This window comes from Sorex araneus, chromosome 1 (genome assembly GCF_027595985.1).
Source record: "Sorex araneus isolate mSorAra2 chromosome 1, mSorAra2.pri, whole genome shotgun sequence".
Classification (NCBI taxonomy): Eukaryota; Metazoa; Chordata; class Mammalia; order Eulipotyphla; family Soricidae; genus Sorex; species Sorex araneus.
In genome coordinates, this window is record NC_073302.1 from 148,970,522 (window position 1) to 148,992,343 (window position 21,822).

General features: G+C 41.6%; 1 protein-coding gene across 4 annotated transcripts in view; it reads left to right on the plus strand.

The window, feature by feature from the left end:
* Window positions 1–21,822, plus strand: part of RAD17 (RAD17 checkpoint clamp loader component) — a 32,681-nt gene that overhangs the window by 8,971 nt on the left and 1,888 nt on the right. For all 4 annotated transcript variants that reach the window (XM_055133558.1, XM_055133543.1, XM_055133562.1 and 1 more), the window contains 11 exons: window positions 1,138–1,274; window positions 1,915–1,967; window positions 2,049–2,174; window positions 2,262–2,331; window positions 5,933–6,041; window positions 9,195–9,374; window positions 11,508–11,593; window positions 11,708–11,854; window positions 13,519–13,668; window positions 17,176–17,296; window positions 19,592–19,649. In XM_055133558.1, coding sequence (XP_054989533.1) covers window positions 1,138–1,274; window positions 1,915–1,967; window positions 2,049–2,174; window positions 2,262–2,331; window positions 5,933–6,041; window positions 9,195–9,374; window positions 11,508–11,593; window positions 11,708–11,854; window positions 13,519–13,668; window positions 17,176–17,296; window positions 19,592–19,649 — 1,237 coding nt within the window. The remainder of the gene's footprint in view (window positions 1–1,137; window positions 1,275–1,914; window positions 1,968–2,048; window positions 2,175–2,261; window positions 2,332–5,932; window positions 6,042–9,194; window positions 9,375–11,507; window positions 11,594–11,707; window positions 11,855–13,518; window positions 13,669–17,175; window positions 17,297–19,591; window positions 19,650–21,822) is intronic.

Genomic DNA, 21,822 nt, shown 5'->3' on the forward strand with positions numbered 1-21,822 from the left:
TGAGATGCTGGGTATTAAACCCAGGACGCCCATATGCAAAGCATGTGCTCCAGCCCTTAGAGCCATCTCCTGGCTGAGAGGAAGGTACATATTGCCACTCCTTTTCTTGATTGACCTCCAGTTGCTTTATGAAGTCAGAGTCATCACTTCATAAAATTGAAAGCATTTCTTCCTCTTCCTGAAAATTTTTTGTTGTAGGAGGAAGAGAATAGTGTCCCTAGTAGAGAGTATATGATTCTTTGATTATCAAGTTTTGTTCCTCAGCTGTTTTGTTAAAAACTAAATTTGCACTATTAATACACTTTTTTCTCACTCTGCTTGGGAAATCAGTAAATAAAATCTTTAACTGTTAATCAAACATAAGACAAAGACTGTCTTTGGAAATAGGCAACCTTCCAGACAAAGATCTAGGACCCAGAGAGATACTATAGGGGTTAAGGTGCTTCCCTTGCATGTAGCCAATCCTGGTTGGATTTCTGGTATCACATTCGGTCCCCTGAGCACATAGCAAAGAGCCCTGAACATAACCAGGTTTGGTCCCAATACTTCCAACCCCCAACAAAAAGATACAATAGGAATAATGGTAACTAATCAAATATGTACACTGGGGAACTTAACATACACGCTTATTATATTACTTCAGTGCAGTGTGTTTGTGTGTGTGTGTGTGTGTCTGTCTGTCTGTCTGTCTGCCTGCCTGCCTGTCTGTCTGCCCATCTGTCTGTCTGTAGGCAGAGCCTGAAATTTTTTTTATCATTTATATTACCATTGTAATGATAGTTGGGTCGCCTTATAATAGCTGAAGTCCTTTAGCACCATGTTACATTATTGTAGAGAATTTACTGTGGTCCATGGTGACTGTTGTCTTTGACAGTGAATGTCCTGAGGCCACAGAAGTAGCACAAGTGATAGAGCACAAGCCTGGCATGTACAAAGACCTGGGTTCCATTCCCCACATGAATGACCCATATATTTAAAATAACTGAAAGTGATCTTATTTTAAGTTTGAACCATTTCCTGGTTTAGAAGACAATCTATAGTATTGTAAAGTACTTCTCAAATATGTAAATATTTATATTTTATGCATACATATATATAATTTGTAAAAATAAAAGTGTGAAATATGTTTCCTTTTAGAATCAAGCTTTCATATGTTTTCCTATCAGTCTCAGATAGCAGTTTTTAAAGAGTTTCTTCTAAGAGCAACCAAGTACAACAAACTACAAATGCTTGGAGATGACCTAAGAACTGAAAAGAAGATAATTCTGGTTGAAGTAAGGAAGACTTCTGAAATCCTGTTCTAATACTTGAGTAAAAAGTTGCATGATACGTTATGTAATAATAACTTTTTTCATAGTTTTAATGGCAGCAAAATAATTCTTTTTTTTTTTTTCATTTTTGGGTCAAACCCAGCAATGCTCAGGGCTTACTCCTGGCTCTGCATGCAGGAATTACTCCTGGAGGTGCATGGGGGACCATATGGGTTGCCGGGGATCTAACCCAGGTCGGCTGCATGCAAGGCAAACGCCCTACCTGCTGTACTATCGTTCCAGCGCCATAAACAATCTTTGATAGCAGAAATGTAAAATCTTTTTCAGTAAATTTGACAAGACGAGCTATAGATAATGAGCTTTAAGTTTTAATGGCTTAAGTACAAAAGAACAAAGCAAATATTTTTAAAATGCTGTCTAAATAAGTCCTATGTCATAGAGTGATTTCATAAGATTCGACCTGAAAATTTTGGCTTCCATTGACACATACTAGCTATAACTATCAACTATTTAGTGTTTTCCTGTAAGATTTTGGTTATAGTACATTATTTGGGTAAGTTTTTTTGTATTAATAAATATAAGTGTAAAAATAAGTTTTCGTGGGACTAAAACTAAACTGGTGTTTATCCTGTGTTTTCATTAGGATTTACCTAATCAGTTTTATCGAGATTCTCATACTTTACATGAAGTTCTAAGGTGAGTTTTAGTAAAAATTTTCTCACCCTCCTAATTAAATGTAAATTGCTTAAATTTCAGTGTAACTTTGTTTTATTTTAGAAAGTATGTACGGATTGGTCGGTGTCCTCTAGTGTTCGTCATCTCTGACAGTGTCACTGGGGATAGTACTCAGAGGTTACTGTTTCCCAAAGAAATACAAGAAGAGTGTGGTATTTCAAACATTAGGTAAAAAAGAAATTTTTGCTCATAATCTTCATATATAAATTTTGTGTTTTAAATAGAATTTGGTGACATTCTTTAAAATTTTTACAGTTTCAATCCTGTGGCTCCAACAATTATGATGAAAGTTCTGAGTCGAATAATAACAAGAGAAGCCAATAAGGTAAGTCTTCTTAGAATTGATTCGCTGGAATCTTGCAATGCAATTATAGGAAGCTAGACTTAGTTTATATATAATAACTGAAATATGCGAGAAACTCAAGTTCCCATTGATAGATGATTAAAGAAGATACAATTTATAAAATAGAAGCTGTTAACGCTATTAAAGAGAGAAAACTTCCCTATCTTTCAGCAAGATAGAAGAACCTATTTTTGTTTGTTTTTTGAGCCGCATTCAGCGATGCTTAGGGCTTACTCATGGCTCTGTGCCCAGATATCACTCCTGGAAGGCTCAAGGGACTATATGAAGTGCTCCAGCCCCAAATAGAAACCTGAGGAAACTGTTAGTAGAGTGAGTTAGGATAAAAGACAGAACCAGGTGTGTGACTCAGTCTAGAGTATTTGACTTGCATATGAGAGGCCTTGGGTTCCATCCCCAGGGCTGAAAAAGGGGGCGGGGGAAGTTAAAAGATTTGTCTTTCGGATGATTTCACCTGTGTGTACAGTATAAGGATATAAAATTGAATTGGGCACAGGGGACAGCTCGTTATTCAGGAAGCACCTGCTTTGCATGTGACTGTGATTTCAGTCTTCAGTGCATGTGTGCAGAACATGGTTTACCAGCTCTGCTGTCTGAGATCCTTGATACCACAGTTGAGGGAGATCACTGAACCACCACATCCAAGGTCATAGGTGTGACCCTCAGTCATGGTGCAAGCAATGGAGAGAAGGAAAGAGGTGGGAGGATATATGCAGATACAGAAGTTGCATCAGCAAAAAAAATAAAAAACCACTGTACCTTGATGATAGAGCAGAATTGAAGTTATGTGAGGAGTTAAAAAAATAAGGTAGAGTTGGCCAGAGCGATAGTACAGCAGGTAGGGTGTTTGCATTTCACACAGGCAACCTGGTTCAATCTCTGGCATCCCATATGGTCCCCTGAGCACTACCAGGACTGAGCCTTGACTGCAGAGCCAGAAGTAATGCCTGAGCAGTGCTGAGTGTGACCCTAAAAGGAAAAAAAAAATTTAAAGAACAAGAACGAAATTTAGTTGTTATTAAATGTCCCCTGTGCATGGAACCAGGGATAACCTAAAAACAAGACCAGAATAGAGAAAAAATAATAATGGGAACAAAATAGTAAAAAATTTCCTTGCTTAAAATATAATCAGATAGCAGTGATGGTGCTAGTGAAATATAAATCTCTGTAGATACCCCTCAGATAAATACGGAATAAAGAGATACAGGAGTAGGCCTTCTTAAGGTTTAGAATAATTCATGAGTTATTGTTGAAAGGGGCAACTGTTTTGTTAATACAATATATATAGTATATGCAGGGGATTATTAAAACATTCTGAGTCACTAGAATGTTCTAAACTCATCTTTCTGTTGAGCTGGGGATCACAGCACCTATAATCAAAACCAAAGTCTTTTGTTGATCTGATTAGTATAAATTATATCTTGTTGGTTTGGGGGGCCATACCCAGTGGTGCTCCGGGTTTCTTCCTGGCTCTGTGCTCAGGGATCACTCTTGGGGTCTTAGTGGGCCATACGGAGTCCTTAGGATTGAACCCAGGTCTACCATGTGCAAGGCAAGTGCCCTTCCCACTGAACTGTTGCTCCCGTCCCCATAAAGTATAACTTATCTCTTTTTTTTTTTGCTTGTTTTAAAATATATTAGTATATGTGTATGGGAAAATACTTTTGAAATAAAATAAAATAAGATATAGCAAAATCTTCCTTTTTGAAGCCAGGGTTGTACTCAGTGGTAGAGCGCATGTGTTGAAGCCTTGGGACCAGTCCACAGCCCCCAGCACCTCCCAAGATGTGCAGGGCCATACTGGGGGCAGACTTGCTGTAGCATGCTGCTGGGCACTCGCTCTATCCACAGGCCTTCAGATTGTTTACCTTTTGCATTTTGTTTTTGTGCCATGTCTGGCAATGTATAGGGGGCTGTTCCTGACCCCATGCTTGGAGTCCCTCTCATGGCACTCAGGACCATGTGATACAGGGGATTGTATATGGGCCTCCCACATGTAAAGCATGTGCTTCAGCCTTTATCTCCCGTGCTCTTTTTTAAGGGCACGGGAGATAAAGGACTTAACTCCTGACTCTAGGGTAAGCCCTCCATGACTTTTGTGACTTTCATTTTTTCAAAAATTTTTAAATTCGTGGGTGTGGGTGTGTGTCTAGGAAACAAACCTACGGCCTCATATGTAAGTGAGGCAAGTGCTTTGCTGTTTAGTCACATTTCTGGCCCTTTTATTTCTTTATGTTGGGTCATAGGCGGGGAGCATATACTCAGCTGCTCAGGGGACTAGATGCAGTGCTGGTTTCAAAGCAGAAACCCAGCTTTAGCCGCATCCTAGACAAGCACCGTGACCTTTGTACTATCTCTCTGGCCCTAATTTTAAATGTAACCTCACTATTTTTATGGTCAGAGGGTCCCTGATGGTACTCCGATATCTGATTATTGAACCTGGGCTTCCTCCAAGGAGGCAGTCACTCCAACTCTTTGAGCTATCCTCTCAGCCCCTATTATCAGTCAGCTATTCCCTGACATCTTAAGTGCATTAGTCATTATCAACCCAATTCTGATAGCTATTTCCTTTTTTATTTTATTTTTTATTCTGATAAAAAGCATAAAATTTTTCATTCAGTTTTTTTAGCATGAGGTATAATTGATATATTAGTGCCATGTAAGTTTAAAGTTTGTATATTGCAAAATGTTTATCATCAAAACATTAGTTGGTTCAATTCCCAGAACCCCAGATGGTTGCTCAAGTATGGCTAGGAGTGATTCCTGAGTGCAGAGCCAGGAGTAACCCCTGAGCATCATGAGGTAGCGCTGTAGCACTGTTGTCCAGTTGTTTATCGATTTGCTCGAGCGAGCACCAGTAACGTCTCCATTGTGAGATTTGATGTTACTGTTTTTGGCATATTGAATACGCCACAGGTAGCTTGCCAGGCTCTTCCGTGCAGGGGGGATACTCTCGGTAGCTTGCTGGGCTCTCTGAGACGGATGGAGGAATTGAATCTGGGTTAGCCGAGTGCAAGGCAAATGCCCTACCTGCTGTGGTCGAGCCCCATCACGAGGTATAATCCAAAAACTGGAAGAAAAAACAAAAGACATTAGTTAATACCTTCATCATCTCATGTAATTACTTTTTACTTAGCTTTTTATTTTTCACTCTTGAAGTTTTGCCTTAAACTACGTTAAGTCACTGACATTTGGACCCTTTATAGGCAGACTGATATTTTTAACATGGGGCTTTCTTTTTTTTTTTTTTTTTTTTTTTTGCTTCTTTTTGGGTCACACCTGGCGATGCACAGGGGTCAATCCTGGCTCATGCACTCAGGAATTACCCCTGGCGGTGCTCAGGGTACCATATGGGATGCTGGGATTTGAACCCAGGTCGGCCGCGTGCAAGGCAAACGCCCTACCCCTACCCGCTGTGCTATCGCTCCAGCCCCAACATGGGGCTTTCTTAACAGTCATGTTTATTCTATATTTAAATTCTTAGATGTTTCCATTCAGTTGTTGGGGGATTAGATCTTTTAGAAAGCATTGTTTCTTTGTTTTAATTTTAATTTTCTCATTTTAGAATGGTGGTAAGATTGTTGTCCCTGATAAAACGTCTCTGGAGTCGCTCTGTCAAGGATGTTCTGGTGATATCAGGAGTGCAATAAATAGTCTCCAGTTTTCCTCAAAAGGTAACTGTGGGAGATGGGGGTGTGACTCAGCAGTAGATTGTACTATTGTACTGCTTGTCTGAGGCGCTAGATCCCATGCCCTGCACTGCTCAAATAAAGTAACTGGGAGAGACATTCTCACAGACTCACACATCTCATAGGGATGATTGTTTAAAATCATGAAATGAAATGAAACATTTTTACTTATAATTGATAGTTTCCTATTTTTGCTTACTGTTTTTGAGACTCATAAATCTGTGTATCTACATATGTAAACATACACCTTTGTGAATATGAATGTTCATACACATGATTCATCTCTGTGTTTTGATTTGTTGGTTTGGAGTTAGACTCATGATGAAAATCCTCTCTCTTAATGGTGACTTAGACATGACTTCATCTTTCTATACCTCTATTTCTCACCTTTTTTTTCTTTTTTTATGAGGGGAAAAAAACAGCTTCTCCAGAGAAGGAGGGAAAACTCTAGGGCACACATTTCAGGCAATTCTCCAAGGTGTACAGTGTGCCTAATTCTTCACTTTTTATATTAGAAATTATAGAGTAAGTAAAAAGTAATACAAGGTTTATTACAATGTTTGACTCATATTAAGGCTTATTAAATGGCCAGCAGTTAAGGAATCTAATAGTATTATGCTAAGATTTGTTTACTCGAACTACATAATTATATAAAGTTCACATATCCTTGTTGATATATTAAGATAATGCATATATATACTAAAGAAAGCCCTTTAAAGATTATGAATTACATTTTTTACTCTAATAATTATAGTTTACTGCACAGTCCTCATCAGAAAAATATTCATGAAGTGACTTAATTGATGGTTAGCGTTAAGAATTGATATTAAAATATTAAAAGCCACCTCTGGAGCGCTCAAAATTCTAGTTGCTGCCAGTTCATCTTTGTTGAAAAAAATAGCTCCCAACAAATAGGTAGCCTAGGGACCGGAGCGATAGCACAGCGGGTTGGGCGTTTGCCTTGCACGCGGCCGACCCGGGTTCAATCCTCGGCATCCCATATGGTCCCCCAACCACTGCCAGGAGTAATTCCTGAGTGCAAAGCCAGGAGTGACCCCTGAGCATTGCTGGGTGTGACCCAAAAAGAAAAAAAAAAAAAAAATAGGTAGCCTAACCCCACTGAAGTCAGAATTTTGCTTATTGCTGTAGAAGCTTGAGTGTAAACAGTGCTGACTCTCACGGCTGGATTGAGTGGTTCCCATGTGGGCCAGTGGCAGTCCTGTGCCAGAAGCCATTCTCAGAAGCTGTTGACTCGGGGGACCATGCTGCCCTGGGCTAGAGTTGGGCCTGCTGTCTGCAGAGTGTGCTCTCCAGCTCTTGGGTTTCCTGCCTTGGGACCGGTGCTCAGCAGCTTCTCCCACTCTGACCTCTGGGCTTTCCTGGGCTGCGGGGCAGGGCAGGGCCGTGAGGCACGTGGGATCCACTCCACATCTCCCACATGAAGGCATGTGTACAGCCCCTGGGAACTACCTCCCCAGCTCTAACCCCCAAGCTCTAGCCCTCCGAGTTGTCTCTCCACCTCCTGGTTGGCATTTAATTTTTGGGTTCTGGTAGTTCTCAGAGGCTCTTTCTAACCCTATGCTCTGGGGTTCTGTGCCTTAGCCGGTGTGGGGCTCCAACTGGGCTTGGCCACACGCCAGGCAAGTGCTTTTCCCTAGCACTAATTTGGATTTAAGTTCTGTTGCTTGTTTTTTGGGGCCACACCCATTGGTGCTCAGGACTTACTCCTGGCTCTGTGCTCAGGGATCACTCCTGGCAGTTCTCGGGGGTCCTTTGTGATACCAGAGATCAAACATAGTCGGCCATGTGTAAGGCAACTGCCCGGCCCACTGTACTGTTTCTCTGGCCTGCATTTTGGGGTTTTAAAACTATCATTTATAACATTTTTCTGAGCTTAGAGTGTTTATTATTACGATTACTAATTTTATTTTTATTTATTTATTTTGCTTTATGGGTCACACCTGGTGGTGCTCAGGGGCCCATATGGGATGCCAGGGATGCCTGGGTTATAGAGCCAGATGGCCTGGATTAGATCATTGCCTAACTGAGCCTGGGTCGGCTGCGTGCAAGGCAGATGCCCTGCCTGCTATACTATCTCTCCAGCCCTTATTTTATTTTTATTTTTAAAATATTACTTGGTCTTGGGGTCACACTCTGGGCTTAACTTCTGGCACTGTACTCAGGGATTACTCCTGGTGGATTTAGAGGACCATATGAGTGTCAGGGGTAAAACCCAGGTTGGGTGTGTGCAAGCAAGAGTCTCACCCTCTACACTACATCTCCTGCCCCTGTTACTAATTTTAAAGGTAAGAAAATAATAGGTCTGGGGTTTGTTATTTTTGTTTTAGGGCTAGTGCTCAGGGCTACTACCAGCTCTGTGTTTGGGGGAAACTAAGGCAGTGCTGGGGAATCATGAAGTACTTGGGACAAACCCAGGCCTCCTTCATTCAAAGTCTGTGCTTAGGCAATTGAGCTTGAGTGAGTTTGGAAAAGTACTAGAAAGTGGGCCTGTTTCTCCTTTAATTTAAGACCAACCTAGTCAGATAGGCAATACTAAAACTGAAGCCAATCCTATGTTCTTACTGTCTTTACAGTCTGCTGTTTTGAAAGTCATGCATTCTGAGTGGAATTGCAAGTTAACTTGAATATAGGTTTATTTGTAAATTAGAGATTGCCCTAGTACATAGAGTGATAAAAATAATTGTTAAGTCTGGGTTATAGAGCCAACTGGCCTGGATTTAGATCATTGCCTAACTGAGCCAATTAAACTATTTTAATCTCATTTTCTTAACCTGTGATAGTTCTCTTCTAATAGCATTTCTATGAGGATTAAATTAGATCAAACATATACGCTAATTATAGTATACAAAATACTGAGAAATCAAGGTGATGGGACTTAGTATGTCGTTGTGTAATGAAAATTTGAAGTGACATGAGGGATTATTAGATACCATTTTGATAATTTAGTAACTTAAAGATATTCTGTTCACATATTTTATATCTTTTGTTTTTTAGAAAAATTTATTTTGAGCAAAACATTTAGTATGGTAATCTTAAATATTCTTCGCTCCAGCCCCCATTTTAATTTTTTATATCTTAATTTTAGTTAAAATATTGTTATTTGGTTTCGTTATTTAGGAAACAACTTATGGACAAGGAAAACAGGAGTGTCTTCTTTAAAATCAAATGCGCTGACAAAATCAAAAAGAAGAAAAAGAACTGATGGTGTTTTTGAAAATCATGAGGTTCAAACTCTTGGTGGCAAAGATGTTTCTCTCTTTCTCTTCAGAGCTTTGGGGAAAATACTATATTGTAAAAGTAAGAATTCTTTATACTATTTAAATTGTTTGATTCTTAAGTCTTAGAACCGGAAATACTACTTGATTCAGTTGTTAGAAGAAAGAGGACCAGGTCTAACTATATGTCAGGGCCTCAGACAAAGCACGAAAACATTTTATTGAAGTATTTTTGAACTATGAGAGGAATGAAATTTAAAACTTAGCTATTTTAGGTATGGAAATCTTTTAGATAATACTTTGCTCAAAGTAAGACTTTTGTCCATTTGGACCATTTTTGTTTTCCTTTTTGTTTTGGATCACACCTGACAGTGAGCAGGACTTAAACTCCTATCTGGTCAACACTTCTGACTCTGTGCTCAAGGATAATTCTTGGCAGTCCTTGGGGGACCATATGTGGTGCTGGGGATCGAACTCTGGTTGACAGTGTGCAAGGCAAGTGCCTTAACCCTCCTACTGTCTTGCTGGACCTTTCTCAATTTTGGACTATACCTGGCAGTGCTCAGGGTCTAACTTGGGGCCTCTCCCATGTGAAACATGTGTTGTAGCCCTTTGACCAGATTCCGGTTGCCAGTCCATCTCAGCTCTTTGTGGCAGGTGTTGGTGGCCCACAGTGCTCTTACATTGAACTCCATCCACCAGCAGAAGAGGCAAAGTGCCCAGTAGTTGAGATTTCTCTGGATTCACTTCTGTGTCTATGTCTTCACTAGATGCGCTCTCACCTGGCAGAAACGTGCCTAGCAGGGTGCAGCTGTTCAGGGTGTACCCATGTAATTCAGGCATCATATTCTGTCCTTGAGATGTCTGTGCCCCCTCAGCTCATTGTCTGCCTCCAACCCCCCTAAGTTACCCATCTTTTGAGTAAAATATCAAACTATTTCTTTTTTATTTTGGCTTTTTGGACTACACCAATGATGCTCAGGGGTTACTCCTGGCTCTGCACTCAGGAATTGCTCTTGGTGGTGCTCAGGGGACAATATGGGATTCTGGGATCAAACCCAGGTCGATCACGTGCAAGACAAATGCCCTAACTAACTGCTTTACTGTCGTTCCAACCCTTTTTGGGGGGCAGGGATTGGGTGGGTGGGTGGGAGGCATACCTGGCAGTGCTCAGGACTTCCTTCTGGCTCTGCACTCAGGAATCCCACCCCGCAGCTCGAGAGACTATGGGCTGCTAGGGATCGAACCCAGGTCAGCTGTGTAGAAGGCAAGCAGTAAATACCAGCTGTACTTTCTCTCCAGTGCCTCCTGTTCTATATGTTGAAAATAATTATTTTTTGAGTTTGATGGAAAAAAATTGAACTTTTATTTATTTTATTTATTTTTTGCTTTTTGGGTCACATGTGGTGATGCTCAGAGGTTACTCCTGGCTCTGCACTCAGGAATTACTCTTGGCGGTGCTTGGGGGACCATATGGGATGCCGGGGATCAAACCCAGGTCGACTGTGTGCAAGGCAAACACCCTACCTACTGTGCTATCGCTCTGGCCCAAAGTTTCATTTTTTCAATCTGATGTTTATATTTTATAGAAACTGAAACAATTTACACAAAATGATGGAAAAAAAGTCTTCACCATAGTTAGGAATAGTTTTGTATATTAGAGCAAAATATGAAAGCCCATTCTTCGTGTGTGGAAAAATTGGGTGTGAGCCCCAGCACCACTTATTTCTCTAATCACTGTCTAACGTGTCCCCAAAACAGACAAGCAAATGACAATAATCAAGATTAACCATTAAAATAGACCTGTTATATAAGAGGCTCAATTGGGGCTTTATTTTTGTTTTGGACATACCCAGTGGTGCTTTTCTGGTTCATGAAAAACCTTCCCATTCTCTCATTAGCTTCCTTTTTTTTTTTTTTTAATTTATTTTTTATTTTATTGGTTTCTTGGGGAGGAGAGGGGGTACACCTGGCAATGCTCAGTGTTCTCCTGGCGCTACATTCAGGAACTATTCCTGGGAGTCCCTGGAGGACAGCATGAGAGGTTGGGAATTGACCCTGGTCAGCCGTGTGCAAAGCCTTCCTGTTTTTAACAGTTTGCTTAGTATTTAGCATTCTGTGCCTAAAATATTAAAAATCTTATATTGAGAGGCACTCACTGTTTAATACTAAGTGTAGTGTCACTTTGAATAATTGCAGAAAATTTATTTTGCAGGAGCACCTTTAATGGAATTAGACTTGCCGAGATTGCCTTTGCATTTATCAGAGTATGAACGGGATACATTACTTATTCAACCAGAGGTAAGGTCTTACAACATGGAGTACTGTTCAGAAGATAGCTGTTGTGTGTGTGCATCTATGTATAACTACTGCATTTGTAAAAAAAATATTTTCCTCTATGCTTTTCTTTTATAGGAAGTAGTGGAAATGTCACACATGCCTGGAGAGTTATTTAATTTATATCTTCATCAAAACTATGTAGACTTCTTCATGGATATAGATGATCTTGTGAGAGCCAGTGAATATCTAAGTTTTGCAGATATCCTCAGCAGTGATTGGAATGTGAGACCATTTGTCTTCAATGTTTTTATGAATATGTCCTCAGAATTGAGAAAGAACATTTATTTACTATGTTTTGGGACTATATCTAGCAGCGCTCCTGGGCTACTTCTGGTTTTGTACTAAAGGGTCACACCTGGCTGTGCTTGGGATACCATGTGCTGCCAGGGATCAAACCTGGGCCTCTGGCGTGAAACACATGTACAACAGCCCACCGAGCTATTCTCTGGCACAGAAAGTTTACTGCTACTCTTATTTTATTTGATACTGTTTTATGTAACTTTAATAACTGAAAATTCCTTCAACCCAGAGTTTATAAACACAAGCAGTTAATCTGGTTTTTCTGGCAATGATATAGCATCACTTTCTCCTAATGTTATTTTCTGATCATAGTATTTTAATACAGATTCAGGAATTTGTTGTTCTTTGATTTGTTTTTTAAAGTTTTTTGGAAAGTAGAGCAGAGAGGAAAAGTAACTCTATGTGGGGAGGAATTTAATATAGGACCAAGTTCAGATTCAAGAATTTTGACAGCTTTTGAAAAGCAACAGATGGAAAAGAACTGGTGCTTACACTTTGATAGTTTGAAAAAAATTCGTTTCATTTTAAAGGGAGGGATTGAGAGAGAGTACCATGTTTAAAGCACTTGCCTTACTTGCAGCTGACCTGGGTTTTACCCACCACACCACATATGTTCCCCTCCAGTGCTGCCACAGTTGGTAAATTGAATTTAAAAGTTATTTGCTCACGTTATCTACATTTCTAGCATTTGATGCCTACATATGCTTATAAACTACTGTACTGAGCAGCCTGTGTACGAATTGTTTCCAGTGAAGAAAGTTTTGCTGCCCTGGTTTGACTGGGAACATTTTCCAGTTAAAAATGCTGAAATAACAGTAATTTTTTAAATGAAAGAGGGGCTAGAGTGATAGTGCAGCAGGCAAGGCCCTTGCCTTGCATATGACCAACCCAGGTTTGATCCTGCACCACATATGGTACCCTGAGTCTGCTGGGAGTGATCCCTGAGCAGTCAGGAGTAAGACCTGAGCACCGCCAGGTGTGGTCCAAAACCAAAAAAAGGAAAGAGTGCCAGCAGATTGTATAGGATGTAGGGCTCCTGCTGACCATAAACATTCCCACCACCACACATGGTACCCCAAGTGCCGCTGGAAGTGATCCCTGAGTACAGAACCAGCAGTGGTCCCCAAGCCCCTCCAAATAAGTAACTTTTTGCTTGATTTTATTTTGGGGCCACACCTGGTGGTTTTCAGAGTTAACTTCCAACTGCACTCAGGGATCACTCCCTCCCACTTCCCCCTCCCTTCGGTGTTGCCCAGTATAACCCTGGAGGCCTCCAGACATAAACTGATATGACCCCAGTAGCTCCCAAGCACCACCAGTTGCAGGACTCTGGTGGCCTAGGCACTAGGGCCCAAGCAGCTCACCTCAATGGGTCCTCACATTGGACCATCATTGCTGGCTCAGATTTCTACAGGAGTGGTCCTGGGGACCCTGATCACTGCTTGGAGGCCTCTCCTCACCTCACCTGCCACCCCTGCCCCCCAAAAAATAGTGACCATGTGGAAAGTAAATATGACTTACGTTAATGTCACTAATACCTTCTCGATCTCTTATTTCTCAATTTCTCATCTTGTCTCCTTTATTAGACACGCTCGTTACTCAGGGAATATAGCACATCTATAGCTACGAGAGGTGTGATCCATTCCAACAAAGCCCGAGGATTTGCTCATTGTCAAGGAGGAGGATCAGGCTTTCGGCCCTTGCACAAACCTCAGTGGTTTCTAGTAAATAAAAAGGTAAAAAAGTAATCAAACACATTTAGTAGGTGAACTTTATGTGAATTCTATTCCCAAAAGCACTTTTATTTTTTTAAGTTAGAAATCTGGGACCGGGGGCTGGAGCAATAGCACAGCGGGTAGGGCGTTTGCCTTGCACGCGGCTGACCCGGGTCCAATTCCCAGCATCCCGTATGGTCCCCTGAGCACCGCCAGGAGTAATTAATTCCTGAGTGCAGAGCCAGGAGTAACCCCTGTGCATCGCTAGGTATGACCCAAAAAGCAAAAAAAAAAAAGAAATCTGGGACCTAGAATGTCACTCAGTGAGGTGTTTGCCTCACACATCTGCAGCCCTGGCATTGAATTCCAGCCCTGTAAAAATTTTTAAAAAATAAAAAGGAAAGAAAACTAAGTGTTTTATTCATAGAAATAGTTGCTAAGACCCATTACTTGTTTTAGAAGTGTAATAAAAAGGTCACATGTGCTGGGCATTTATTTCTTTTGGTAGAGCACATGCCTACCAAATGTATGCCAGGCCTCCCGAGTTCCACCTCTGGCCTTCTCTCCCTCCAGCACCACCGTGTGACAGTTACTAAAAAAGGGAAAAAGCTGGTCTAGGGATATGGTTCAGTGGTAGAACATATGCCCTGAATGAGAGACTCTGAGTTCAGTCTCCATCAATTCCCCTCCCCCTCAGAAGGGGAAGAAGTTTTTAAAGGGACATCACAAGCACTATCTTCTTAAATGCTTTGTCTGTCTTTGTTGTTGTTGGGTTTGTGGCTCTGATGGTGCTCAGAGACTAATCTCAGTGGTGCTTGGGAGGCCATGCAGGGCTGGGATCAAACCAAGGCCTTTGACATGCCAAGCATGTGCTCAGCCAATTAAAGCTATCTCTAGGCCAAGGTTTTTCTTTTCCTTTTTTTTTTTTCTTTTCAGGTCACACCTGGTGATGTTCAGGGGTTATTCCTGGCTCTACACTCACAAGTTAACTCCTGGCAGTGCTTAGGAAACCCTATGGGATGCCAGGTATTGAACCTGGATGGACAGCCTACAAGGCAAATACCCAACCCGCTTAACTATCACTGCCACTGATTTTTATTACCACCTATCCACATCCTAATTTGTCACCCCTGGACTCAGCCATCTCTAAAGTACCTTCCAGCTCTAAAATAATGTGGCTAAATAATGAATCTTTTTTTTATTTTTTTATTTTTAAAATTATTTTTGGCTTTCGTTTTTCTTTTTGGGTCACACTCGGCGAGGCACAGGGGTTATTCCTGGCTCATGCACTCAGGAATAACTGCTTGGGGGACCATATGGGATGCTGGGAATTGAACCCAGGTCGACCACGTGCAAGGCAAACGCCCTACCCACTGCGCTGTCCCTCCAGCCCCTATTTTTGGCTTTTTAGGTCAGCTCCAGGAATGCTCAGTGGTTACTCTTGAATCTGTACTCAGGAACTACTCCTGGCGGTGCTCAGGGGATCATATGGGATGCCAGGACCTGGGGAGTCTCTCTCTCTCTTTTTTTTTTTTTTTAATAGCTGAGTAGTATTCCATTGTATAAATGTATCATAGTTTTTTTTTATCCAGTCACCTGTTCCTGGACACTTGAGTTGTTTCCAGATTTTGGCTATTATGAGTTGGGCTCTAATGAACATGGCATTGCAAATGTCTTTTCTAAAGAGTGTTTTTGGGCCCTGGGGTAGATACCAAGAAGCAGAATTGATGGGCCATATGAAAGCTCAGTTCCTTTTATTTTTTATTTTTTGATAAGTATTTATATTGTTTTACAAAAAGGCTGAAAAAGTCTATATTCTCATCAACAGTGAGTGAGTGCCCCTTTTGCCATATCCATACCAGCATTCGTTGCTTCTTTGGGTGTTACTTTTTTTTTTTTTTTATCTGAGCCAGTCTCTGGTGAGAGATGATTTGCATTTCCTTGATAATTAGTGATGCAGAACATTTTTTCATAGGTCTTCTTGCCGCCTTTGGATTTAAAATTTTTCAACTACCATAAATCTTTTTTTAAAATTTATAGTGCTTTTATAGCAAATGTAGGTAGTTGTATAGGGTCCAGAGCTGTAGCTTATTGGCACAATTTATGATTTGGTAGTTTGTTTGGTCTTTTGGGATCACATCCAGTGTTGCTCAGGGCTCTGCATTCAAGGATCATTTCTGGTGGGCTCGAGGGACCATCTGGGTACTAGAGATCAAACCCAGGTTGACTGCATGCAAGCCAGATACCCTACTATTACTCTGGCCCCTGCTTTGGTAGTTTTAATCCTTGTTTGCTATCCCCAACACTGAGTAAATGAAAGAATATGAATGATTAAATGAATGAATGAATGGGTTGTTTAGGTAAAATCTTGATGAGTGGGGACTGGAGCAATAGCACAGCGGGTAGGGTGTTTGCCTTGCATACGGCCGACCCAGGTTCGATTTCCAGCATCCCATATGGTCCCCCGAGCACTGCCAGGAGTAATTTCTGAGTGCATGAGCCAGGAATAATCCCTGTGCATCACTGGGTGTGACCCCCCAAAAAAAATCTTGATCAGATAATGCTAGAACATTATAAAAAAAATTAGAAAAACTCTTGAAAGTATACTTTTATTATATAAACCCACAACTACAACATAGTAGGCTTTATTTAAGAATATATAAATAGGCAACCTGGATTCGAATCCTAGCATCCCATATGGTCCACTTTACAAAGATGGTGCCAGAAGCCAAGAAGAAAGCCCCTGCCCCTCCCAAAGTTGAAGCCGAAGTCAAAGCTTTGAAGGCCAAGATGGCAGTGCTGAAAGGCATTCGCAGCCACAAAAAGAAAAAGATCTACATGTTACCCCCTCCTAAAGACCCACAACGCTGTACAGCTGAGAAAGCAGCCCAAATACCATCGTAAGAGCGGCCCCGGGGGAAACAAGCTTGGCCATTATGCCATCATCAGGTTCCCTCTGAGCACTGAGTCAGCCATGAAGAAGATACAGGGTAACAGCACCCTTGTGTTCATTGTGGATGCCAAGGCCAAAAAACTCCAGATTATACAGTCCGTGAAGAAGCTATGACATTGACGTCGCCAAGGTCAACACCCTGATTAGGCCTGATGGAGAAAAAAAAGCAGATGTTCTTCAGCTGGCTCCTTACTATGATGCCTTGGATGTTGCCAACAGAATTGAAATCATCGAAACAGTCCAGCTGCCTAATACTAAATGAAATATTTTTTCTCCATTAAAAAAAAAGGGGGGGGCTGGAGTGACAAAGTACAGTACAGCGGGTAGGGCGTTTGCCTTGCAACTGGCCAACCTGGGTTCGATTCCTAGCATCCCATATAGTCCCCTGAGCACTACCAGGAGTAATTTCTGAGTGCATGAGCCAGGAGTAACCCCTGTGCATTGCCGGGTGTAACCCAAAAAGGAAAAAAAAAAAGAATATATAGACAAAGTAAGATTTAAAATGAGTAAGTAAAAAATAAAAATATATAGCCATTTAAATTTTTATTTTTGTTTTATCATTTTCTTCTATACAGTACCGAGAAAATTGCCTGGCAGCAAAAGCACTTTTTTCTGACTTCTGCTTACCAACTTTATGCCTCCAAACACAGTTGTTGCCGTACCTATCTTTGCTAACCATTCCAATGAGAAATCAAGGTAAATACCGGTTTTTATTTTGTCTGGGAGTTAGTTTTAGAACATTATTTTTTGCTCAATTCATTCAAGAAATTTAGTGATAAGTTGTATAAGTGACGTGAACTTCTCTATTGGGGGGAGGGTGGACACGGGATCAGGGTGTGTAGTTTGGGGCCATACTTCGGGCAACTTGGGCCTTACCTGGTATTGCAAAGAATCCATCCTGGGCCTTCAGTATCAATACGTAAGCTCTCACCTCTTGCACTGTCCCCCTGACCCCGGTATGATCAGGAGCTCTGCTCAGGGATTGCTCCTATTGGTGTTCAGGAAACCCTCTGCGTTGTTGGCAATGGAACCAAGGTTTACCACAAGCAAAGTCAGCGCCTAAACCCATGCTATATCTCTGACTTCAAATTATTTTCAGATAGAAGATCCAGAGATGTGATCTCAGAGAAGATCTCAGAGAAGAGATATGGTAGATCTCATCCTCTGCATGTGAGACCCAGCATACAATCCTGGGAACCATGCACTTAAAAAAGTGAAATGAAAATAAAAGACTTAGACTATCCCCATATGTAATTCCTTTTGACAAATTGTACAACTAATGGATATAAGCTTCAGTTTGCTCATGTCACTTCCCATGCACAGCATGCTCTGTGTTTGATAAATCAGTGGGCAAGCAACTCTTATTTTTGTTGTCATTTGTGTTTCTGGGCCACCCCAACCAGGGGTGGTGCTCAGGGCTTACTCCTGGCTCTGCATTCAGTGGGACCATTTCAGGTGCCAGGGATTGAACCCTGGTTGGCCTCGTGCAAGGCAAGCACCCTATCCACTATACTATCACTCCAGCCCCTGAACTATTTTTTAAGTACACAGTTCAGTATTGGCAATCATACTCACCTTGTTTCTGTACATTTTCATCTTACATAATTGAAATTACATGTATTAAACATTAACTATACCCCACACCATTTGGTTTCTGCTTCAGTAATTTGGTTTTGTTTTGGGGTCGGCTACATGTAAGGCAAGTACCATACTCATTGTACTATCTCTCCAGCTTCTCTTTTAATAATTTGATGATTCTTGGCACCTTGCAGAGTAAAATCATAAAATAATAGTCCTCTTTTGAACTTACTACTTACCATGTCAGGGTTCATTCTCATTTTTTGCATGTATCAAAATATCATTTCCTTTTTAAGATTGGAAGTTGAATAAAATTGCATTGTATGTATAACTGCATCTTGTTTATCCATTCATCTGTCAGTGATTAACAAATGAATTGCTTCCACCTTTTTTTTTTTTTTGGTGGGGGGTGGGGGCCTTGGGCCACATCTTGCTGTGCTCAGGGTTTACTCCTGACACTAGCAGTTTTCAGGATCCCTGTAGGTAAAGAGAATTGAACCTGGGTTAGCCAAATTCAGGACAAGTGCCTTAACCCCTGAGCTGTCTCTTCAGCCCCTACTTCCACTTCACTGTATCACAGTATCACTGTCATCCCATTGCTCATCGATTTGCTTAAGTGGGCACCAGTAATGTCTCCATTGTGAGACTTGTTACTTTTTGGGCATATCGAATATGCCATGGGTGACTTGCCAGGCTCTGCCCTGCAGGTGAGATACTCTCGGTAGCTTGCTGGGCTCTCCAAGAGGGGTGGAGGAATTGAAACTGGGTTGGCCTTGTGGAAGGCAAACGCCCTACCCGCTGTGCTATTGCTCCAGCCCTGCTTCCACTTAAAAAAAAAAAAAAAAAGTATTTGGAATCGTGTTTGAGTTTGGATGTACAGATACCTCCTCAAAACCCTATTTTCAGTCTTGTTGATTGCATATCTAGTAGTAGAATTATTATAGCAGATGGTAATTCTAGTTTTAAATTTTTGAAGAAGTGCCTTATCCTTCTCTGCAGCAGGTACGCCGTTAGCACTGCACAGGCTTCCAGTTTCTCTGCATCCTTGCCAAGCCTTGGCATTTTCTGTTTTGGCATTCGTAATCCTAAGGAGTGTATAATAGTATCCTATGGTTTTACTGTATTTGCTTTGTGTTGTTTTTGTGCCTTAACCTAGCAGTGCTCAGGGGCTCTTCCTGACTCTGCTAGGAGTGACCTGTGGCATTTAGGGAGCCATATATGCAGTACCAGGGATTCAAACCAAGATCAGCTAGCTCTATGTGTAAGGACCTTGTCTCCTGAACTTTCTCCCCAGCCTTGATCTGTGTTTTCCTAACTGGTGATTTTATAAATATCTTTTCTCATATTGGCCGTATGTGGATCTTCTTGAAGAAATATCTATTTACTTTTTCTTTTTTTAAATTTTTGTTTCAGGTCAGATTTCTTTCATCCAGGATATTGGAAGGCTTCCTCTGAAACGACACTTTGGAGGGTAAGCTGATAATTATTTGATAGGCTGTTGCTAAAATTTCCTGAACGTTGTTTAATATACAGTAGCTGGAGTTAGCCATGTGCAAGGCAAGCAAGCACCTGACCTGTACAATCTCTCTAGCTCCAGAGAATATTGTTTTGAATTTTTAAAAAAATTTTTAAGAAGGGGGGCCGGAGCGATAGCACAGCGGGTAGGGCGTTTGCCTTGCACACGGCCGACCCGGCTTCGATCCCCGGCATCCCATATGGTCCCCCAAGCACCGTCAGGAATAATTCCTGAGTGCAAAGCCAGGAGTAACCCCTGAGCATCGCTGGGTGTGACCCAAAAAAAAAATTTTTAAGAGGGGCCAGAGCGATAGCACAGCAGGTAGGGCATTCGCCTTGCACGCAGCCAACCCGGGTTCGATCCCCGGCATCCCATATGGTCCCCCAAGCACCGCCAGGAATAATTCCTGAGTGCAAAGCCAGGAGTAACCCCTGAGCACCACTGGGTGTGACCCAAAAAGCAAAAAAAAAAAAAAAAAATTAAGATTTTATTATTGAATCACTGTGAGATCTCACAGCTGTTCATAATTAGGTTTCATTCATACGGTGTTCCAACACCCATCCCTCCACTAGTGTATATTTCCCAGCACCACGGTCCCCAGGTTCCCTCCATCACCTCCTGCCCCATCCAGCCTTCTTTCTCTTTTCTTCTCTGTCTCTCTCTCTGTCTCTCTCTCTCTCTGTCTCTCTCTCTGTCTCTCTCTCTCTCTCTCTCTCTCCCCCTCTCTCTCTCTCTCTCTCTCCCTCTCTCTCTCTCTCTCTCCCAGAGAATATTTTTTTAATTCTCTAATTCAACTAAATCTTGCATGTCTGAAAATGCTTCTTTTTATTTTGGGCCACCATACCTCTCAATGTTCTTGGGTCTTCTCCCAACTCAGCTCAGGGAGTGCTCCTGGTGGAGCTCAAGGGCACCTGTCGTGCTAACCCATTCCTCAGGCCTGTGCGCTAGTCCTTTGAGCCATCTCCCCAGCCCTGGAAAAGTATTTACTCCCCCCAGGCCCCCCAAACCCTTGCCAAGAAATGTCTTAGCCTATGTTTGAAGACTTTGGGGACCATAATAACCCCAAAAGACAACACTTTCTCATTTCTTTAGTGTAGAAAATTTAAGGAAGGGAAGGAAGGACCATCTTCTGTGGGATGGAAGGAAGAACTGCTTTGGTGGGTGGGGAGGTGCTTGGCCACACCCACAGGTGCTCAGCACTGCACTTCATCTGGCTCTGTGCTCAGGGCTAGTTCTGGTAGTCCTTGAGGAGACCAAATGCAGTGCTGGGGATAGAATTGGGGTCAGCTGCATGCAAGACAAGTGCCTTAATCCCTGCATTATCTCTCCAGCCCCATATTTCTTACATAAAAAATACATACACATACACATACTGTTTTATTGAAAATGGCTTTGATGCAATTACTAGTAACAGGCACAGTCTCTATGTTTTATCTATACTTAGCTTATTTGTAAGGTTAAAATTACACACTCAGGCCTTTGTAAAAGGTTTAAAATAGCTTGCTTCCTGGTTGTAGCAATAGTTGTAAATGGCACCTATTACTTTGCCCATCTCTTCTATTACTGGTCCCAAATGGAAATCTCGCATCCCTAAGCACTTTTTCCTCCTCAGATTGAATATAAACTTTTTAATGTTAAATTGGTTTTTTTGGGTGATTTTTGTGGTAGGTATGTGGAATTTACCTGTTCAATTACAAAAAAACCTATGTTTTGTTTGTTTGTTTTGGGGAGCCCACACCCAGCAGTGCTCAGGGTTTACTACTGGCTCTGTGTTCAGGGGTCACCCCCAGCATATTTTGGGGGACTGTTTGGGGTGCCAGCTATCAAACCTGGGTCAGCCACATTCAAAGCAAATGTCCCGCCCACTGTACCGTCTCTGGGGCCTCTCCAAAAAGACTTATGATGGATGAATCTTAATAGTATCCCACTTCTGGGCTCTGATAAGGGCTTGTTTCCTTTTATAAAGTGTGGTTTTCCCCTTATAGTCCTCTGACTCAAAACAGAACCAACTCTTTTCACTGGCTCCTCTCTCCCCAAGGTTATGACATCAAAAATCAAGGAAGGATAATAAAAGGCAGCTCACAATTTTTTATGGGTTCAGTTACTTAATCTGATATGAGGCAGGTTT